At 36.3% G+C, this 24,460-nt stretch overlaps 1 protein-coding gene across 1 annotated transcript; it reads right to left on the bottom strand.

The window, feature by feature from the left end:
- Positions 1–1,238: 1,238 nt before the first annotated feature.
- Positions 1,239–23,006, bottom strand: LOC137391317 (tetraspanin-36-like). The gene is made up of 6 exons (XM_068077747.1): positions 22,882–23,006; positions 9,163–9,354; positions 8,683–8,757; positions 6,552–6,677; positions 4,807–5,046; positions 1,239–2,470 (listed from the first exon to the last, which is right to left on the bottom strand). The coding sequence occupies exons 1-6, from the start codon at positions 22,999–23,001 to the stop codon at positions 2,333–2,335; spliced, it is 891 nt and encodes a 296-aa protein (XP_067933848.1). The 5' UTR covers positions 23,002–23,006; the 3' UTR covers positions 1,239–2,332.
- Between the last annotated feature and the right edge of the window lie 1,454 nt (positions 23,007–24,460).

Here is a 24,460-nt window from a genome sequence, read left to right as displayed (position 1 = left end):
TGTATCACACTAAACCTCACACTGTATCACACTAAACCTCACACTGTATCACACTAAACCTCACACTGTATCACACTAAACCTCACACTGTATCACACCATACATATCCAATATCAAATGATTTTTTACCTCTAACCATAACACATCTCACACGGCAACCACACTATAAGTCATCCTATCCTAACATAAGCATATACTACATCATGGAAAACTATATCACTACCAAGTCACCTACAGCATTCATAAAGGTTTATGTGGTCATTTCATTGGCTACATCAATGTAAACAGGCACATACTTTTATTTGGGATATTTTGCAAATTTTAAGCTGTTTGACAGTTACAGGCGTTGAACTTCCTGTGATTTCATTATTCCTATATGTAAATTATGGGACATTCAGAAGTATTTCTAGTTTGGCATGATGCCAGAAGTTTCACAAGAGGCTCTACTTCTTGGTCAAAATATAAAATTCCTGTTTGGGGAAGCAGAAAAGCATGTGATCGGTGTCTGTAGCAGCATGTGACTTCTGGCTCAACTCCAAATATACAAACTTGTGATCAACTGATCAGGTGACGTGACAAATTCTGATCAGATAGACTGATGCCAGATTATTTATAAGCTACATTTTACATTTTACCATTGAGAAATGATAATTGTTATTAGAGCATGGTTGTAGTTCCGCAACCAGATCCTGTTTCTCTTGTAAGGCATGTTTTCATGGTCCTTTGGTCAACAGGAAGACCAATAGTAGGCCTAACACATTTACACCGTTTATTGATATTATCTTATACAATTTTTATTGAGCTTTATTTATTATACTATTTTACTAAACTAGTTTGTGAAGTGGAACAAGTTAGTAAAACTGTTTTTACATTTTAATTCTTAGGCAAAAATTAGTTGATTTTGAAAAAATGTTTGTCTGTTTGTTGCTTAGATCGCATGGTAAGTTATGAATGCCTTTTTGGTTCACTCTATGGATTAACATAGCGGAGTGGGCTTGGCCTAATAGACAACTTAGATGTGAACTCAAAACAGAAAAAGCGACATTAGAATGGTAGTCTGGCAGGACTTTCTGTCTGGCAGATATGCTGCCAATTGACTAGCTTGACAATGCACTGATAACAGCAGACAATAAAAGCAAATGTTAAGGCAATATGTATGACAAGTGTGTATGGTTTTTTTGTTTGTTCTATTAAAATTCAGCAAAAAGTACTGTTCGAAAATCTGGAAGCAGATTAAATAGTTTAAAAATATTATTTATTCCAGTATTTGAAGAGATGATCAATTTGTGACAGGCAATAAACTGGCTTTTGGCAAAGTTATGACATTAATCTGTTTACACTCTAGAATGATGAATTATGTACAAAACAGATTGCGTGTCTACTTGATCTAAAATAAAAAAACATAAAAATTTATACATATACATATATACATAATGCTCTTGGTAAAAATATATAAATAATGGTAAAAATTGTCTTGTGGCTTTTATATAAAATATGCATTGTTTTGGCAAAGTCTCAAGCAAAGCCTGTTATATATTCCTTACAACTACAGGAGATCCTGTCTATATATATATATATATATATATATATATATATATATATATATATATATATATATATATATATATATATATATATATGTTGCAATGATTTCTCGCTCTGCATCCTCAGTTCATTGTTGGGTATCCTTCTGCGATGTCCGGTTGAAATTCACTGACAGACCGACAACAGCTCACTGGTCAAATCTCAACACCCAGAGAGCTCTGATGGCCATACAAAGGCTAGATGTTAAGCGAATGAAATCAAATTCAAGTGTTGCTAGGTGAACGTGTCTCTTGAGCCAGATGGTGGCACAACTTATCAATAAAACAGAAAAACAAAAAAAAATGGAGTCAAGCAGAGCTGTTCAACAAGCAATATTGCTGAGGATGAAACCATCTTTAGGTTTGAATGAAAGAAGTTAACTTTTGATTCACTCCAAATTATTTTAAGCCTAGGCACTTAAAACTGTCAAATCACCACAGTCATTAGCGGAATTTTATGTTTGATAAAACATCAACCGTTATTCTAGCAAGCCATTTCATTATAACAAATTTTAACTCAGAATGAAATGTAACATTCCGTGGTTTGCATTGATTTTCTACTGTCATCCTCTGCACATATGCTTGCGCCATAACAACTTTGCCTTGTTTTACCGAGTTGCACATATAACATGCCTGTAAAACTTGCATAGTAAATGCATGTGTTGCATTTTGTTAGTGTCATATCGAACAGCGCTGTCTTGCAGTACTTGTGCATTGCTTGTTACTCTTTGGCCACCAATCTGCTGAAGTTATAAAAGATCTGTAAGCTCGACTTCTCGTACGTGTATTTTCTCATCGGGTTCAGACGTAGCGATGAGTTGATTTCGACCTCTGATAGTGAACCAATCAGGACGTAGAACCACGAGCAAAAGTAGTACGCACACCGACTACAACAGAGTAAGGAATGATGAGCATGAAAATATTGAGAAGTTGTCTGTTCACCTCTTTAAAGGTTGTACCTGCTTACAGAGGAGAGGTTAACTGGTAGTATAAAAACTATTGAAAGCGTATTGAGTAAAGTATTACTATCGGTATTTTTGGCTCTCTTTCTTTCCAATTGATAAAGCGTGACTTCGAGATGAGTGCAAGTGTACCGAATGGTTTATATAAGACAAAAAACTACAGAAATAAATGCAGGAACAAGACAAATGTTTGATTGAATAGTGATATATGACATTTTATCACTTCTTGTCTCTTTGATCTAAACATAGATTCATACGCATTTAATACTTAACCTTTTTATGACGCACATTAATCATGAGTTTTTAAATCTACTTTCACTCCATGAAGCTGTACGCAAGTCGATTACAGCAATACTTTGCTTGCCGAGTTCAAGATTAACTTGCACCAAATTTTTATAGTTTTTATCAAAAATATTAGTATTTTTCTATCATTTGAGATTGTTTTTGATGTTTGAAGTGATCTGACAGCCAGGATGTTTCCAGAGCAAAATCAACGAAACTTGATTGCGGTTGAAACGCTCAGAAAAAATTTGTGCGAAATTGCGTCACTAGTTGCCATCGTTGCTATAGTTGATATCGTCTATTGTGTTCAAGCGATAGGCCTGTTATTACGCGTCTCTATTCTGTCAATCTCTTTGGAACTATAGACACCATAATCAAATTTGGAATGATCTGAGCATTTTAACCGCGATCAAGTTTCGTCGATTTTAATCTTAAAACATCCTGACATTCAGATTACCTCAAACATCAGAAACATGCGCAAATGATAGAAAAATAATGATACTTTTGATAAAATCTATTTGGTGCATAATTTGGTGCAAGTTGATCATCAACTCGACAAGAGAGTTGAAGATATTACAACATAACAACAGGAAAATATCGATACATTTGGATAAAATTTACTATAATTTTGTGTACGCTCATCTTTAAGGTTTAAAGTGGAAACACGAGAGGCTATCATATAGCATATTCATGCCATGTTGCTTGAGTCAGTTATGTCACCAGACATTGGTCAGTTGGCACATGTTCAAAAACTCCCATTTTTCATCAGGTCAACTATTTCTGACAAGTTTCAGTCTTTCACCTAGTGGACAATAACTGTCATATAACTCTATCCAGGTGAATATGTGTGACATGAAATAACGCTTATGTTGCGAACAATAGAACAATGACTTGCGTTAAATACGCACGCACATATTTTCATACTAGATTTGCGTAGAAAGAAACTGGTTGCGTATAATGTGTATTTGATGAGAAGATATATTAGGATGGGCTTGTTATTATTCATAGTTTAAGTTTAGCGCAATAGGAAGGTTTTATTGAACCATGAAATTCTCAAGTGCAAAGAAAATATTGTGAACCATAAAATTCTGTCAATATAACGAGAATACTTCTCACAAAAGGTTTTAAAGAAGTAAAAAACTTCTTAAATATCTAAATGACCATGAAAAGGTAATATGGTTTCAAATAGAAGTAGATTCTCTTTCTCCGTATCTCCTTACTACCAAACCACTTCTTGATCCTCCCTCTCGACGCCATCACCCCTACCTCATACTTCATTTTCTTACCTTTTTTCTATTTGTCTCTCTAAACCTTTCTCTATTTTCTCAGTCGCCTTTTCTCACTCTCTCACTCTCTCTCTCTCACTTTCTCTCACTCTCACTTTCTCTCACTCTCACTTTCTCTCACTCTCTCTCTCTCTCTCTCTCTCTCTCTCTCTCTCTCTCTCTCTCTCTCTCTCTCTCTCTCTCTCTCTCTCCCTTTCTCTCTTTCTCTCTTTCTCTCCTCCTCTCTTTCTCTCTCACTTTTTCACTCACTCACTCACTCACTCACTCACTCACTCACTCACTCTCTCTCTCTCTCTCTCTCTCTCTCTCTTTCTCTCTTTCTCTCTCTCACTCTCTCTCTCTCTCTCTCTCTCTCTCTCTCTCTCTCTCTCTCTCTCTCTCTCTCTCTCTCTCCCTTTCTCTCTTTCTCTCTTTCTCTCTTCCTCTCTTTCTCTCTCTCACTTTTTCACTCACTCACTCACTCACTCACTCACTCACTCACTCACTCACTCACTCACTCACTCACTCACTCACCCTCTCTCTCTCTCTCTCTCTCTCTCTCTCTCTCTCTCTCTCTCTTTCTCTCTCTCACTCGCAATACATTTGTGTCTTCTTCATATTCAAATGCACTTTAAAATGTGGTTTAAGCAACATTTTTGCTTCACCACAGTTGGCAGACACGACTGCCTATCTATCAATAATTAAAATCCTCACCTGTGACAGTAGACCAGCACAGTTAGTCTGGAAGATCCACCAGGAATATTTTTCTATCATGTATACAGTTTTTCTCGCACAACCGTTTGTATATACAAGGTCTGATAGAGTAGAATTGGTGTCATAGAAAGACATGTTACATTTTCCTTGTTCTTGTACACAACAGGATTGCGGTAGACTTGAATTGGCTGATAGTTGTTGGTACCAGTCTTTATAGCTCTCACTGCCACAGCACTGCATCTAAATGTATAAATTATTCACCTCATAAAAAAATTGCTGAATGAGGTTTACAAAACAGTGGAACTCCGCCATATGACATTAATTCGTTCAGGTGTTGTGATCATAAGACGAGAATGCGGTATGGAGAGGTATAAGAACCTATAGTAATTATCTAATGATAAAAACATTAAAATTTTATATACGTGCTGTACATCTAAAAACTAGTAACAAAATAGTATAGTAACCATAGTAGTTACGGTTACCTCTTCAGTGGTTAGGATCTGCAATAAAATGCAACATTACTATGTGCAGTACTGTACGGAGTTCTCACCTTCGAGACAAACGTAGTGGCCAACTTTGGTGTTAGAAAAACTTGGACAGCAATGCGTCAGGTTCACTAGACTTTTGTGACGCTACGTAACATAACATAAACGTTGAATTTACTTTAAATGAATTTAGTTTATTAAACACACACACACTCAAGCACGGACGCACGCACGCACGCACGCACGCACGCACACACACACGCACATACACACACACCCACGCACATACACGCACACACACACACACACACACCCACGCACATACACGCACGCACACACACACACACCCACGCACATACACGCACATACACGCACATACACACACTCAAAGCTAAGTTCTAATACTTTACTAAAACTTGACTTTAATTTTGCCATCGTCTTAATTTTTTATTACTTGTCTCCGACTTGACATTGTTTGCCTTACTTTCACTATAACTTTTAGCCGACCTTATTAAAACATTTCTTCAAACTAATTCAAGAGAAAGACCGAGTGAAGCTGTTAAAATTTGAATTTTTGAGAGAAATGTTGGTCTCATATGGTGGGAAAATTCTGTAACGAGGAGTCGGAAAAACCATGTGTTCCACACCGTAAAACAAAAAGACAGGGATGCCATAACCGGAGGTCCATTGTATTATTAAAATAACATAGATTAGTTTTTAAGCAATTCTAATTAGAGAAATGTGGTCTTGTTATCCATTGGAGCTTTTCACGGTTAGCCGAAGCAATACTTTTATTATGTTTGATATAAATAAACTTTAAGATGTAATCAGACCTCTAGAGATGGTGAGTGTAGGTAGAGACCTTAAGTTATAGTTGGTTTAAGTGGACCTAAAGACATGACGTGTTATGGTAGACCTTAAAACTATTTGATACGGTTCTACAGTTGACTTCTCTACCATCATCAATAATAGTTAAACGTCTGAACGTTGTGTTTGCTTTCATGGCATCATAATACATAGACATTGTAACTCTCTGCTTGTAACAATGTGACACTAAATAGCATTAATTCCTCTGTTCGACAGAGGGTATGTAATACAACCTTTGCGATCACAATGAAAAGTTTTGCATTGAGTAGAATTTTCATGAGTTACATTCGCGTATGTAACTTACGCGTAAGTATGGCTGTAAGGACAAACTAGATGAGTACTTCGGATGATCAATTTAACAATCTATTGAAATAGTCAGGGTTTATAACTTACATAACTTTGAAGGTATTGTAGTTCATCACAAATAAGGGATGCTTCACTCTCTGATGTCATACTGTCCATCTGAGTGGCACAAGTATTTATCATTCCTTTGAGTTCATCCTTCACTTGGGTATATAGCTGAAAGAAGATAACATACTATATATTATTCAACTCGTTGCAGAACACGCTTTAGAGTAGAGGAAATTTTATCGCTTCAAGGAGTTTTACCATGATAGATTAACTCTATTATTTTAACATAGCTCTATTATTGTAAGGCACCTTTATATTATTGAAGTAGCTCTATTGTTTTAAGTTGACTCTATAACATTGAAGTAGCTCTATTGTTGTAAAGTAGCTTTATGACATTGAAGTAGCTCTATTGTTTTAAGGTAACTCTATAGCACGGAAGTAGCTCTATCGTTCTATGGTAACTATTACTTGGAGGTAGACTTATCAATCTAAGGTTATCTCAGGCTATGACTAGGTATTCATGAGCGATTGCTTTCTAAGTATTACTTGGGACTTTAATATGCAGTATTACCTTAAAATTTTCTTAAAGTTTTTGTATTTAAGGTTTGTGAAAAGGCAGCTGTCTGAGCTACCAAATAATAAATATTTCATCAAGTAATGAATTAGACTTCTTGAAGGCAGTTTAGCTAAACAATACAATCAATATGAGCTAAAGCTTTCGATCCATATATGCATAGTTCAGGTCCTTGTATTACAATATTATACAATTATAGGTCCTATGTCTATAATAGTATAGTAAATATTAGATTGCAAAGCATATCAGAGCATGAGATGGCTTGCGATATAGTGCATGATACAGTATATGACACTATGAGGGTGTATACAGGGTGATACAATAGCTGTATGGTGCTTGGTACATTATAATGCATATCACTACATAATACATCATATAATACCATTGCACATTTTCATGTTTAAGTTTTTGGCTCAAACTAAAAACACATAAAGCGATTGATTATCCTATATATTGAACCATCGCACATGCCCACACGTTTCTGAAAGCAAACCTGGTAGTTACTTGTAAATGTCAATGTTAATTTTGTTGCAATTTAATTGAACAAACATGCACTGTGTTTCGATGACACGGATAATCTGCAAAATCGTGTCAATCCACAAGTCATCCGCAGGATGGAAACCACAAAAAACCCACAAGCCAAGCGAGTTTTGTTACTTGCCAATCTTTATTAAATGTTTCATGATTGCAAAGGATGGAAACGGTACTTGCGAATGATGCGCAAAAAATGCCTGACAAGTTATTCCATTTTAAAAACTTTTCCACTTCAGTCAGTTTTATTTCAAAGGTTCTAATGTTCTAGATGCTGCTAAGCGTGACAAGACTGCGTCACTAATAATTGACTCGTGGTGTAAAGTTCCTGATCTTTTTCAACAAAGAGCCTGCGTTGATCCGCAACATGTGAAATGTCCATTGAAACACTTATCGCATGGTAACTCAATGTGCGCACAACTCCAAACCTGCACCTTGGAAACATTGCAGGTAGTTTAAGTTAACCAGACCTAATGCTGTCCGTCTCAATGCTTTCAGGTTTTTTTTAATAATATTGCGCAACAGCCTACTGAGAAAAAAGAAAATAAAGAAAATAAGAAACTAAGAAAATTATTGGCTTGTGTTTTATGAAACATGACGGGTTGCACGAGCCACCTTCAATAAAATATGACAAGCTACAGGAGCCTAGGTTAGCGGGTCAAACTTGAGGGTGTAAAGACGATGCTATGTGGCAGCTATCTGATAACCCCCTCTCAAGTTACTGAATATTTATAAATGCGTGGTTATAAGTTTAATTATTTCAAACAAACCTGAGACCTGCACTGCAACCCTGAATCATTAGCAGTCTCTGTTGACACTTCGAGTTGCACTGACATCTGCTGAACTTCAAGTTTTGTTACATTCTTTACAAAAGCTTACAAATTTTAGATGACTATTGCGAGTGTTCATTTGAATACATGGTCGAGTTGTTTATATTTTAACTATGAGAAACTCTAATGCAAGCAGTTTTAGATATCACTATTCCTTTGCACTTATGTGTATCAGCTTTTACCATTTACCCCTTCCTTCCGACATATCCGAGTTCCTCATCTAAACTAATCAACATACCTGTCCTTTGGCTGGCTTCGACAAGACCATACAAGCAAATCCTGCTCCATAGGCGAGTGTATAAAATATGACAAACTACAAATAGACATAGACATATGTATTTATTGTATGTATTGTATGTATGCATATGTATGCAAGACACTTTAACTAGAGTATAGATGTTTGACCAAGGTATGAGAATTGACATAACATTCATTAAAAAGATAGCCGCACATATTATGAGGTACCGGTATTGCATCTTTTAAAACTCTCAAGTAAATAAACCAATTTTTATGACAGCTGTTGACAAGTGGCTCTCAGCAAATGCCTCAAGCCAGTTTATTTTAAACAGGTTAGGTTATACAACTTTACCTATTTTTTGTCGAGAGTGACGTGCTCCATTGAACCCGCTAGTTTTATCCAATTCTAGTCACAAATAGAGCTGACAAATTATAGGAAAATATTGAAATCACTAGCTCATTGTGCCATATATTGACTTACCACAGCGAGAGCACTTTTGCTCTTTTTTATGTCTCCTATGCAGCCCCGTACACCAACTATGAATGTGAGGAACCCGAGGCCGATCAGTAGGACAGGCATAGCAATCGCTCGCATTGACTGGGTAAGCTCCGTGAACTGGCCATAGACGCCAAGAATGAGGGTGCCAAGAAACAGCTGTATGAATGACCATATCTACAAGTACATAGACAATGGTAACTTAAATTGGTAGAGAAAAACATTAGCAAACCTGAGGCGGTAGAGACAGATAACAGATAATTGTAGACTTGAGGAGATATAAACAAATAATGGTAAACTTAAAAAAGGTTACTACAGATATTAGTGGCTCAAGGAGGAAGAGACAACCATTGGCTGACTTAAGGAATGAGAAATAGACAGTGGTAGACACGAGGCAGCTTGCTAAAGATGGTGTCTCAATAAAAACACCCAACACAAGGCGATGGCAAACCAGTGTTGAAACCTGCCAAAAAAAGTCATGGTCATAGAAAGTGGGGGAGGACCATGATCACCTACATTTCACAAAACATGATACTCAGATAGGGTCTTGAGGAGGTAAAGACAGACAGCGTCAGTCTTAAAAAGAAACTTCTATGAACCGAATATACTGCCAGACTCCTAAGTTGTGTTTAAAAGTTAAATTAAAAGACAAACTTGTGTGTAAAACTAATTTGCAGTAAAAAGAGAACTAGAGAAGTTCAGGTGTTAACCAAACCATAATCACTTTGATTAATATCGGTTGCCGGTAAAAATCCATGTTCACAAGTTTGTAAAAAGAACTATTGTTACGGAGACAACCATAGTTTCTAACTATACTAAATAGAGAATTTTTACTCAGAAGCTAAACAATATCCTTTTCTAAGTAAAAAATCCTGCCTAGTCTTGACATTTATTATATCTTATAATCTTGATATATTAATGCATAAAGATGATTATAATATATTATAACCAGCTTATAATCTTGACATATTATGTCTTTGCTAACGAAAAATTCAAATATAAAATAAACAATAGAACTATGATGAGCCGCAACAAATCCTTTTCTCAGTTACCATTCGAGACTTGAATGTTTGTAGAATCTTTTACAAGACCCATTTTTTATGCAAATGCGGAATCTCAGATTATCAAAGAGGGGAAACAGCAAGATTAACTCATAGCCTCTATACGATTACATTTAGATTCTATAAGTAGAGTTTGGCTGTTAAAGAAAAACTTACACTAAATTTTAATAGGTTTTATCGAAAAGTATTTTTCTATCATTTATGAATGTTTTTGTTGTTTGAGGTGATTTGAATGCCAGTATGTTTCAAGATGGAAATTGGCAAAACTTGATCGAGGTTAAAATGCTCAGATCAAGCAGAAGTGCGGTTATGGCGTCTATAGTTGCCAAGAGACCAAAAGAATAAAGACTCGTAACGCTGCAACCTGAACACAACGACCAATGCAACTATAACAACGATAGCAACTATAATGAAATCATTTTGCATGTATTTTTCTTCTGATCGTTTCAACCGCAATCAACTTTTGTCGATTTTAGTCTTGAAACGTCCTGACAGTCAGACCACTTCCAACATCAAAAACAATCGCAAATGATAAAAAAATACCGATACTTTCTGATAAAATCTACTAAAGTTTTGCATAATCTCATCTTTAGTAATGGCCACCTGAAAACTACTTTATATCGCATACCATCAGTTGGTATTCTATTTTTAGAACAAGTTGCCACGACTAACTCTCAGGCATTTTCAACTGATCCTACAAATACATTGCATAAACTGATAAATGAATTTTTGATTTCAGCCAATCAAAAAATATTATAGTAGAGCAATTGTTGCCGGTTGGAGATTTGAAAGACGCATAAAGCTTAGTTCCCATATCGATTGCAAGACTCCGGCGGTAACTTGTGCAGCAAAACGCTTGCGATGCTAGGCGGCGGCATCTGTTCACATATAAAGCTGCATCGCTAAACATAATCGCGTAATCAAATAAAATTTTCCTTCGCCATGCCGTTTCTATAATGGTGACCTCCACCTGTACAGTGCATTTTAGGAAGGTTGTGCCTGCGGCCTTTTGCAAAATTTGAACAGCGCTAAACTACTGCGTTGCCACCGGCAACTACTGGCAGTCTTCGGCGGTACCGGGCGCGTAGGTTCCCAATTCACCGCTAATAGCCTCGGGTGCTGTTGCCGGTGCTTTGCGAGGTATATGGGAACCAGGCTTAAGAAAGCTGAAAGCACTTCTGAGTGCCTCACATCATAAAAATGTGTACAAAAGAGTGTTTCACCATCATCTGAAGCATTTTTGAGCAGTTATATGACATGCTACAAGTCTTTATAGCTGATTTATAGATGTGTCTGTGGCTGATATACAGTTGAACCTCTAAATAGATCATCATGTCATTTTGATAACTGCGTTTATATGCTTTGAATGGGTTAGGAGTTGCCTGCTGTCGATGAATCCGCACCCTACTATTTCAACAATTTAAAGTTGCTCTATGGATCTTTCAAATATTCACGATGTATTTTTATGTTTTGAGTCGAGTCCATCAGCGGTGAGAACTTTTAGGATGTTGAATAGTAGTCTCACTGTGAGTGCCTTCGCACAAATTTAGCGACGCAAAAGGTGTCAGATGCGTTTGACTTTTACCATTTCTATGATTTGTAGTAAGGCAACTCCGAACCTATTTGAAACGTGGAGACGCAGTGATTGTAGGTATAAATGGGTTCTTTTGTATAAATATGTTTAACATTGTAGATGATTGGGTTATAATATCTCCTTCAGCATCATCATTAAAAATGAACTTACACAGAATTTTAGCAGACGTTATTAAATCGGTATTAATTAATTAATTAAATTAGAGGTATTTTTTGTTATTAGTGATTGTTTTTTTATGCTTGAAGTGATCTGACTGCCAGGATGTTTCAAAATTAAAATTGACAGAACTTGACCGCGGGTTGACATAACTAGTTGCGTGGCTGCCTGTCTCTCTTGTTATTGATATCGGTTGTTGCGTTCAAGTTGCAGCGTTAAACGTCTCTATTCTGTTGGCCTCTTCGCCGAAGTGCAACTATAGATGTCATAATCACACTTTTGTTTGAGTCTGAGCGTTTTAACCGCGATCAAGTTTTGTCAATTTTAATCTAGAAACATACTGATACTTTCCCATAAACTACTGAAGTTATGTATAAGTTCATCCCTAGCAAGTTCTCCAAACTAGCACTTCTTAGCTTCTTATGCCTCAACACTACCATCATCTACTCATATCTAGGCCAACATCCCAGCTTGTAAATAAATCTATTTGGATGAAATTTATGCTGGTAGCTAATAATAACATCCAGCCTTACAAAATAGCTGGCTCACTGGCATGACGGCTGGCTTGTTGGCTCAAGCAGCGGGCTAGCTGACAGCTGATTCGTTACATCGCAGACGGTTTTGATTCATTGCAAATATAGATGTCATCAAGTGATACGGGCCAAATGAGGAAATACTGAAAGCTTATGATAAATATCCGAAAATGAGCTCATGGTTAAATGTAGCTTAAGATACAGATCGCATTCAAAGCCATGAATAGGAATATCGAATTTATTTGCAATCTCTAGATTCTGTTGCAACACGACGCTCGCTTTTATATTCGAGCTTCCAGGAAATGTGATTCAGAATGAACGTAAGATCGAGTAAACCGAGCTACATCTGTCATGAATCGACAGGAGATGGTGTCACAATATGGTAAAACAGATGTCCGACTTTTACAAGGTCACTGATTGTTAGAGTCCAAAATTATCATTTAGTAGATGGAGACAAGTTTGAGAATTTTCTACAAAGCAACTTTTTAAGAAGCTATCTCTTACTTCGGCCTCTATGAACCCTACATGAACTCCGTGGTCAGAAGGAGAGACTAATGTACTACCTCTGGTATTTGATACCAAATCAGAAAGTTCATTATTAATGATGGAAGATTAGGTTGCTAAGGACTGCTTGTAAAATTCCAAATGCTGTAGTTCTGAAACTGAACTTTCTTGTTTGCATGATTTAAGGAAGCAATTAAGGAAGTTGGCTCTTGACAAATAATCAGCTCCATGTCTAATATCCATCTAATATCTATCTAATATCTATCTAACATCCATCTAATATCTATCTAATATCCATCTAATATCTATCTAATATCCATCTAATATCCATCTAATATCCATCTAATATCCATCTAATATCCATCTAATATCTATCTAATATCTATATAATATCTATCTAATATCTATAGACTATCTATCTAATATCTATCTAATATATATCTAATATTTATCTAGTATCTATTTAATATTCATCTAATATCTATCTAATATGTATCTAATATTTATCTAATATTTATCTAATATCCATCTAATATCTATCTAATGTCTATCTAATATCTATATAATAACTATCTAATATCTAGCTAAAGCCAAAGGTTCCTTAATAATTATGCCACATTTTTAAAACAACAACTATAAGACAAGCTCTCCTCAAACTGTCAAATAGTTGTAGTATAACGCATTTCTCTGCAGCAGATGTTTGCAGTGAATAACCAATGAGAATGTATGGCTGACTAAATGACATATGATGATATGAGAATACATCTACTGTGACCTGCATGGCTGGTTTTTTGCCGAATTAGTTAATGAATAACTTGTTTAAGGGATAAAGATGCTGATGGAATCTGAATGTCACTAATTCTGCGGTCGGTCGGGAACTAAAATAAAAGAGATCATTATCACTAAAGTTAAAGTTGCAGACTTAATCTAGGCCATATCAGCCTTGTGGGAGGCTGGATGACCACACATGGCAGGCTGGGTGAGATGTATAGGGACGGCTAGGTGGTGTTGTAGGGAAGGCTGGGTGGTGTTGTAGGGAAGGCTGGATAATGTAGCAAAGTTTACTACAAGTCTCAGAGATTACAATCTATTGCACTGCAGCTTCCTGACAATAGTAAAGACTTCCAAGGCCTTATCGGCTATCCATCTCACAGACTGCGTATGATGCTAATTTATAGGCAGACATTAAACATGAAGCTTAACATGGTAGACAATCAACTGTTCTACAAACCCAAGATGCGGAGTACCCTAGGACACTTATATTTCGCTAGAACTTAGTTTCGTGAGTAGCATACAGAATAAAATTTCACTGCAACTTAATTTCGCAGCTCTGATGTGTGCGAAAATATAGTGATGTAAAAATAAATGCAGCGGAACAAACATAATTAGATTCCTTAGCTTCGATTCACCGGTAAGAAAATATTTTTCAAATTGGGACTAGTTTGTAATTGTAAACCGCAGGTAGAATTGTGTGGCCGAGATCGATAATGCAATTTGATTGCTTGCTGCCATTTGTTTCTTGGACTATCAATGAACAAAACTATTTAATTCCGCGTTTTCGCTCATTCGTTATGATAGTTTAGTTTCGCACATGAAATTTTCGCGAGAGGATGACTCCGCGAAAACACGAAAGTTAGATGAGGCGAATACATAAGTGTCCTAGGGTATTACATAAAAAACTTTACCTACAAGACATTCACCTATTTCAACTTTGGATCGTTTTCAATTCTTTTGGTCAGTCTTAACCACCATACATGAGAGGAAGTGTAAAAATTAATGACAGCAATTGATTGGCTAATGAATTTACATGTAGAACTAAGGCTAAACTTAATTTAGTATCAGAGTAACAAGGGCTGGATTGGTATGTTCTGCTGAATGTCTCTGTTGTTTCGCTAAATAAGAAGATGCAGATGTTGTTTTTATATTTTTGCCAAAAAAGAACTGCTAAATGAAATGCTTGTAGATTGTATATTGACCTGCATCTTCTTGCTAGCTCATGTTCAAGGTTTCAATTAGCGAGGAAAAGATATAAAGACATATAGATCTCAGATAAACTTACATTGGATACATGATCTTGCAGTATGTAAAACATTCTGCTGAAGTTGCAGCTGCCAGTCGAACTTTGAACAAAAAATGGTTCAATGAGCGCCAACAACGCACTGTATGATTTTATTAAGTTGTTTTCTTCCTTACCCAAACACATTTTCTTAGCAGCTTAGAGACCTGTTATAGGATTACCAGAACTGAAGAGTGTTAATTAGCTAGATCTTCACAACACTTCTCTCATAAATCTATTGAACATAAATCTATGATAGGTCTATTGAACATAGATCTATCATAGAGGCTGATAGAGCTACTGAAGATGACCTTAAAGGTTTGCCTGAAGTACCAAAGATATTTACTGTATTTTTACATATAAGCACCAAAGATAGTACCTTCATAGTAATCTTTGATGTAGAAAGATTAACAAAATTACAAAGATCTGAGTTTTCCAAAAACCTTTGCTACGATGTCTATTTTCCAAACTTCTTCCATAAAATCGAACTATGATCAAAAGCAGTAATCTTTGAAGACATGATCTGCTACAATTGATGTCTGGTTTTTATTTACTACTGCCTGTCGGAGTTGCTATTATTACCACTTATAGCAGTCTTCTATACTAAAATTAAATTTAACTTGAAAAATAAATAACTAAACATAAGGCTAAAAACTGCATAAAGTGCAAGCAGTAGCTTACTATTTATACAAATACTTGCTGTCAGCGCAGCTATTAACTGAAATCCACAGACTGACTGTGACTGTAAACAACACTTTCAAGGAAATACCTCCCCTTACATAAAATATCTTTGACCTGAAATCAGGCCTATGTAGGCCTGATTTCAGGTCTGAGAATCAGCTGCTGATTTAGGTCTGAGAACTTGAACATAAGCTAGCAAAAAGATGCAGGTCTTCAGATGCAGGTACAATCTACAAGCATTTCGTTTGGCAGTTCTTCTTTGACAAAAATTTAAAAACAACATCTGCATCTTCTTAATAATAGCAATAATAACCTATATAAGCCTGATATAGGCTTCGACCTATGTAGGCTTCGACCTATGTAGGCTTCGACCTATATAGGCTTAAAGCAGAGTATCTTCAATGAAATCACGAACACACTCGCTTTAAGCCGATAAAATTCAGCTAGGGCTCTTCTCATGCGCTTAGAAAATGGTATTCTGAATAAGATATTGCTTGAGGCATTTGAAAGGTGACAAATCCGTGGTCAGTGACATAGATTTCCTCTCAGGTCCATAATAGATGAAATAATGACCCAAATCAACTTTCTCATTTGAAGATTAACGACTTGGCTCAAATTACCAATGACTAGATGATTAGAATATGAAGGCCTCAGCTAACACTTGGCAGTGACAGAGCAGTGCCCTTCAGGCAGAGATGCGTGTAACGACCTTAGAATACGGACACATGTCCTCGGCGTGTGTCATGCTTGGCTACACGCCTGAAGGTATGGCGGTCCGGTCCGTAATCGAGTTGTACCAGCCACCAACCGTAGCCCAACTTTTACTAGGCTGTGGCTAGTGCAAGATAGGTAAGCTTTATCTTGGACATTTTGGCCTCCTCTCACGAAGTGGTTTGAATATTCTCATGGTTACAAAAAATTGACACTTGAAGGTCTCTGTATGAAGTGTCTTGACTTACTGAAGAGCATATATGTACTGTGTTTAAGGATAGTAATTGTGAAATATGTTTGTGTTCTACCTGTTGTTCCCTAAATATATTGCCTTATCCTTTATTATTTTAAATCTTTTAAAAAAGGCATTTTTTACTTAGAATTAACTTAATCTAATGTGTTCATTAGGAGCTAAAGACAAAAAATGGCAAACTCTAAGAGGAAGAGACAGACATTAATAGAGTAGAAGGGGTCAAAACAGACAGTGGTAGATTTGAAAAGGTAGTTCTATGAATCGAACACAATGAAGATCTTCCAATTTGTGTTTAAAAGTTGAATTAAAACACAAACTTATGTATAGAACTATTTGCAGTAAAAAGAGAGTTAGAGAAGTTCAGGTGTTAACCAAAACATAATCACTTTGATTTATATTGATTGCCGGCAAAAATCCAAGTTCACAAGTTTGTAAAAAAAACTATTGTTACGGAGACAAAAATAGTTTTAACTGTACTTATACGTACTAAATAAAATTTTTTTACTCAGAAGCTAAATAAAATAAGATGTAAATAAACTTTAAATTTCTTTGATCTATATCGATTGCCGGTACAATATCAAGTTCACAAGTTTGTAAAAATAATTATTGTTACAGTGGCAACATCAGTTTCTGACTAGACTTACTTGTAGTTGATACAAAATAAAACCTTTCTATCCAAAAGCGGAATAGTACTTCTTTTCTAAGTAAAAACTCCTACCTAGTTTTGATATGTATTATATCTTATAATCTTGATCATAATATACTAGTGAATGCCAGGCGTTGAACGAAGGAAAAACAATTTTTTGCACAAAAAAATTAGCGTGAGTTGCTAAATTTAGTTGCCATTTGCCAAACTGTTTACCCAATGAATCTGTGTAACTTAAGCTAGTAAGTTAGGCTAGTAACTATAATAAGAGCCATAAGCTCTCTGAAGCCAGCCTTCTTCTAATCGTTAAAGCCTGGTTTCCATATGACAGTGCAATGATCATGCGCAATGCATTTCTTGAGCCGCGAGGCAGTGTTTCCATATCGCGCGTAAGCTCTATGCTTGCTTTGGACAGGGTGAATATTTTCTTTCCTTTTTCGTAGGAGAGACATATTTCTTCGGAAAAACAGACCTCCGTTGCAAAATTACGGTGTCATATAAAAATCAGGCTTACTCTTTCATACGGGAGACCGATTTCTTCGGAACAAAGCCCTTCGCTGGAATTGTGGGATAGGTTGAAAAGGTCTAGCGGTGTATTGTGGGATACATAATCGCACGCACCCATCGCAAGGATCCATTCTGTTGGATACTTGCGATCAGCGTACGCACGTCGCGCGACCGTCGTGCGTTGACGTTTCCATATCACAACTGGCCTACGCACGACGTCGTGCGCCTTGTTGCGCGCTTTGCGCTGTCATATGGAAACCAGGCTTAAATGCTTATAAAAGTTACTGCAGTCAAACGCAATGTCAGGCATCAAACGCAATGTCAGGCATCAAACATAGTGTCAGTATGTTATAAGCTATCCAAGTAGATGAATAGCTATGTGAACAATAATCCCATTGTATGGAATTACAGCTTAGTGTAATGGTTAGCGTAATGAGTTGATATGTTAATGTTGATAGTTGAATGTAATGAGTTGATATTTAGTGCCAAGTATATTTTTAGTTGCTAGATCTTAATCGTTGTATCTAGAGAAATGACAAACTCTCACATTTAAATCTATAGATAATACTAAACTTACAATCATAACGTATAAAATAAAACAAAACAAATGCGCCGGCACATTCATGACTTTTTATTCAGAAAGCTTTGGCTCATAAAAGTATACTTACATGTAGTACCAGCATATCTCAATGATGCTGAATTTTGTCCCTGGTAGCACTATATGTAAAGTAAAAACCTCAAGAAATGCCCTCAAAAATCTCAAAAAAGTCAATGATGAGGGTGACCTTACACATAGCTAATGCTTAGCAAACTGATTTTTGGGTATAAGGTTACGGAGTTCTATTTGTGGCAAAAAAACACAAAGTATTACTGCAAAACTCAGACTGTATGAACCCATCCATGTTTTACACTTTTATAAATGAATGCCAAGATTTGGTCTACTAAACATTTGCATTCTCCTTGGCTCATTTAGACATTCACAACAAGTAGGCCTGGATTCCTTGCAAAACCTTATTGGTCAATAATTCTAAGTACTCAACTTTCATACAAGCAATTTTCCTGCAAGCAGAAAGAAGTGCTAAGTGTACCGATGAAATGTGTCATTTACATAGCCACCACGTTGTCAATGTAACATGCCACCACGTTGTCAATGTGACATGCCACCACGGTGTCACATCTATATCAGTATAATTGAAACCAAAGCATCGGCAATGAGGTGAAATGGTTGATTTCTACTGAAAATTACTTTGTTTCCGTTTTAATCATTTTTAAGGCGATCTTATATGATTCGAGATTAATCTTTAAACGCCTAGAGAGCTTCGCACAGACAACTATTTATATATGAGCTGGTGTATGATGTGGGCTGGTTCACCAAATCTCTCAGATTAATTTTTAGATAACTGATTATGTTGGAAACCAAAGTACTTTTCTAGTTTGACTCATTCCACGAACCCAAATTATTTTTATACTTGGCTGATTTCCAGTATTAACGCACGGCGTCTGTTCTTTGAGAGCAAAAATATGGCAAAGACCATAGCTGTGCAAACTTCATTGTTATCAGTTTGTCAACGATCCATATTTGATATGACTTCGTAAACGCTAATGGAAAATTGGAAAATCCATCTGGACATCACACGATGTGGCTAATTTCCATTGGTCAATCTATTTATCAATGCATGCAGCTATTAAGCGATGTCGATGTGTAGGAATAGCAAATATTTACGATAAAAGTCATCTATGCATTTCATCGCTGTCTGTAGCCAGGCGTTAGAACTGATTTCACAACTTATAAAAAATTGAGTCAGCAGAATGACTCAGGCATTTCTAACTCAACACATTCCTTGAGCGGGTTAACGGTTAATTTTCAGCTACCTTATCGCAAATAATTATGCTTTTAAGCTTCTAACATCCGTCATAAAAAGACCCATTTTAAGAAAATTTCGTGTCGTCAGAAAAATTGCTTTAAAGTGCAAATTTTGAAGGAAACTACAAAAAACCAATCATTGAAGCATGTAACAAACATGTCGAGCTGTCGAACACATTTGTGTCATCGTTGATGACAGCTGATCTATCACTAGCGGTGATGATTTAACTGGCTTGTGCAGAAGCGTTAAACTCGTGTGGGCAAATTAAAGTTAAAATGATACCCTCGCCAGCTTAATGTGGCTTCTGTCCAAAGTATAGGGGTGAACTGCAACCGATGATCTTTAAAAGGACAGCCAGTGTCAGATTTCAGACCGATTCATTTAACTAATGTCAAACTATGGCAGAGTGAGATGAAACTTGGCTGACAGTTTTGTCTGCTAATGTTTTAGTTATAATCAAACGCCAATAAAATGATAGATTTGTTTGATCGTACGCTACCGTACCGCTACAATGACATGTACTGTTGGAGATAAATATCAAACGCATATACCAGCAAACCAAGGAGTAGGATGTATGTATGTTTGAGGATGTATTTTTATTTTCTGAAGTATATTTTACTTTGCTACACCTGTTCTAGAGCCTAAAAAAATATTAAAAGCTTACTATAATAAGAGCCGTGTCCGTCCTTTGTCCAAAGTTATGGTTAGGTAAAACGACATTTTCAGCATGATTTGAACCCACAACATCAGGCTTGAAAGACTAACGCTCTCTCACCTGCACCAATAAACCACGCTCATGTTTCCAGGAATACTTGTGCAGCTGGTTATTACAGCGGACGCACCTGGCCGCCAGGATACTGGTATTTCTAACATACACAAACCTTTGTGAAAATTTAAAGTGCCTGTAAAAATTGAATTTATGAACTAACAATCCATAAAACAAAGTGTCTATTGTTACTTCACCGTGGAAAATGGTAGCAGGTCAAGGTCAAGTAATAAAAGTGCGTGACACAACTTACCTTAACTTACACTAAACATAATTAATTAATCCTATTCATTCGAATTGACTTAATTAATTATGTTAATTAATTCAATTCAAATGAGTTGAATTCAATTAAATTAATTTGAATCCTATTCATTTATTGTTTCATATTTCAGTATTAATTTTGCATGCTTTTATCACTTCTCTTTGCAGAGCCGTAGTTTAAAAAATGTCGGCCTTCATATATTGCATGTTGAGACAAATTTATATGTTTGAAAATTCATATGTAGAGATGGTTGTAAGTGAAGGTTTGATAGAAAGTATAACTTAACTGATCAACAGTCTCGTGTTGGATGCAGTATGTCGTGTTGGATCTGCAATAAAACCTCTTATATGGTTAGTTTTATGTCTGATGTTTGAACCGATCACTTTCTGAGCGAGCGGTTTTTTAAATATTTTACAAATGTACTTGAGACAAATAGTAGTTGTATACTTGTCACTCGGACTAACCTATCACCCACTTTCATACTCTGTGAAAACAAGACTGACTTTGTAACTCTCTGTATCCGGCCATCAGCTACCAACTTACTAATACATGCTATTACTTACTCTAAAACTGTATAGGTAGATGTTATTACTTACTTCACAACTGTACGTGTAGATTTTATTACTTACTTCACAACTATAAGTTTAGATGTTATTACTTACTTCACAACTGTACGTGTAGATTTTATTACTTACTTCACAACTATAAGTTTAGATGTTATTACTTACTTCACAACTGTACGTGTAGATTTTATTACTTACTTCACAACTATAAGTTTAGATGTTATTACTTACTTCACAACTGTACATATATACACAGACTAGAAGCGTCAATTTTAGAATGATTTACCCTTTTGCATATTTACCTGTCGTCTCACCAAAACCAACTTAAAGTCAAGCATCTAAATTAGACTTGTATGCATGCATTTTGGTGCATCTGCAAGAACAACAAAAGCGCTCCTTTTCGAGCTGATATGGGTCAACACAAGCACGACGAATGCGCGCAGACCTTTCTGTAGACTGACTTTCCGGAACTAATTAGTGACAGGTCGCACAAGAATACATTTTATCTCCTAGCAATGTCGTCATTTTATGGGATTTACAAATCACATTAAATCGATATGAAAAAGTTGCTGAATTTTATATTTTGAGTCAGGAGAAATTTCTTTGAAGCTCTACGACAACAGGGAGTGCGCAAAGAATGGTCTGCACAAGGTGTTGATGCATTCATAAACTTGGGTTCAGCTCAATGCTACAAGTGAAATCTATTCGTAAAATGTAAAAGGTCATAAAAGTGCATACTAGTTGAGTGCAAACATATGGTTTGCACTAACCAAATATTGGAGTTCTCATCCTGCAGTGATATATTTGATTGTCAATATTTGTTTTGTAAAATGGGCCAGTTTACTGCATTGGTATTTGGTGGGAGTAGCAAAGAGCATTATTTTTCATTATTTGTGCTCATTGCCTATAGCAGGGATGGCCAAATGATTGGCCATCAAGCACTATTGGCCATAGCTGGCCTATAGTGCTTGATTATAGCTTATAGCATGTGCTTATTGATTATAGCATATAGAACACACTTATAGCATGTGCTATATGCTTATAAAAATGTTTATAACACTTATAAACATTTATAATCATATTATAGCATATAGCTAGAGCACACACTAATAGCATATAGCATTTGCTTATTGCTTATAGCACACTTATAGCTTATATCATGTGCTTATAGCTAGAGCACACCCTTACAGCATATAGCATCCACTTATAGCTCATGCTTATAGCTTAAAATATCATATGCTTCTTGCTTATGTTATATGACAATTGTCGATTACTCTCGTCTGTTGCTAATACTCTTAACTGTAGCGTGTAATCCACAGTTCTAGCTAAGTTTTACTCTATGATGTTAAGCACTACACATACTTCGGTACTTCTATGTTTGAACATAAGTGTACATGAGTTTAGAAGAGTTTTGGGTCTATGGTATGCTAGAAACTACCTACCTACCAGCCATATCTACCAGCCATACCTCTCTCTCAGACATACCAGCTGGCTGCAGACACAGGCCAGAGTTGCTAATGGATCTCTAAGAGAGCTTAGAACTTACCAAGTTGAAGACGCTGATACACTTGATAGAGCCTGTCTTACACCCCATGTTTATGATGTATGAGAAGCAAATGACGAGCATTCTCAGTGACTGGAGTATTTCTGTTGAGCCGTCAGGCATGAGTGCCTCCATTCACTTAGACGCAACATGATATTTCAGTTTAGTCCCACCTGCAGCCACCGGGCTTTCAAACTAAGTAAAATCCCACTGGTGGGAGGGGCCAGCACCTCTCCAGTGATTCGCATGGAAACAAAAGTTTGACTATATTACCGAGTTACGCAGACATCGCCAACTGTATAGTACATTTTCTGCTAAACACCAAGTTTCAAATTTTTATTGATTAACCTGTCAATGCCGAATTATTCATTTCAGCTATTGCTTACGAAGGAACCTTTCTGCCGAAACACGGAGAACACAGAAACTTGTGATGTGACTGTTTATAAAAAGAGCCCAAAACTGCCTTTTATGTCTATAGAGTTGTTTGTATATGGATCAAGTGTCGTAGCCGCACACAAAAGGCTCATATCTGCTGACAACAAAGGAGGTGCGTAAATACTGAATAGAGAAGAGGCCATTACTTTTCAAAATAAGTCAAACATTGTCTGATGTTTCAGAATTGTTTATTGTCAATTGCACTCATCAACATAGTTGCTAAAATAAGATCAATTGAAAGATCACCCTAATGTGAATTAGCCTCAGTAAATCCAACGCCGAGCTATCCGCTATAACCAGAAATTGTTATAGTTTACGCATGCTAAAGTTACTGCATGCTACAATCGCTACTGTAAAGAAATGCTACACACTCAAGTTGCCCCACACTATAGTTGCCCCACCCTATAGTTGCAACATGCTATAGTTGCTATGTGTTATAATCACTACGATCTATAGTTCCTGCATGTTATAGACGATACATGCTATAGTTGTCATGTGTTATAATCATTACGATCTATAGCTCCTGCATGTTATAGACAATACATGCTATAGTTGTTATATGCTACAGAAGCTACATAGTATAGTCATTATAAGCTATAACTGCTCCATGTTGTTGCTATACACTATATTGGCTAAACTCTCTTGTTGATACATTTCTCAGTAACTACATGTTATTGTTGCTTCTTGCTATAGCCTCTAGTCCCTTCAAGCTGTAATTGCTGCACGCTGTAGTTGCTACACGCTATAGTTGCTACACGCTATAGTTGCTACACGCTATAGTTGCTACACGCTATAGTTGCTATGAGCTATTACTTCGGCCTCTATGAACCCTACATGAACTACGTGGTCAGCAGAAGGAGAGACTAATGTACTACCTCTGGTATTTGATACCAAATCAGAAAGTTCATTATTAATGATGGAAGATTGGGTTGCTAAGAAGAATTACTTGTAAAATTCCAAATGCATTTGAGTTCTAAAACTTTGAACTTCCTTGTTTGCATGAACTAAGGAAGCAATTGAGGAAGTTGGCACTTGACAGATAATCAGCTCCATACTTGTAAGATACGTTTGTAAGGGTAATTATTTCTTTGAAAGCGTAATCGTAGAAAAGCTTTTAAACTCTCGAGGGAGAGATCAGCCGACCAAA

The sequence above is a fragment of the Watersipora subatra genome, chromosome 3, assembly GCF_963576615.1.
Source record: "Watersipora subatra chromosome 3, tzWatSuba1.1, whole genome shotgun sequence".
Taxonomy (NCBI): Eukaryota; Metazoa; Bryozoa; class Gymnolaemata; order Cheilostomatida; family Watersiporidae; genus Watersipora; species Watersipora subatra.
Note: the sequence above shows the minus strand (reverse complement) of the source record. Positions and strands in the feature narration are given on the sequence as shown.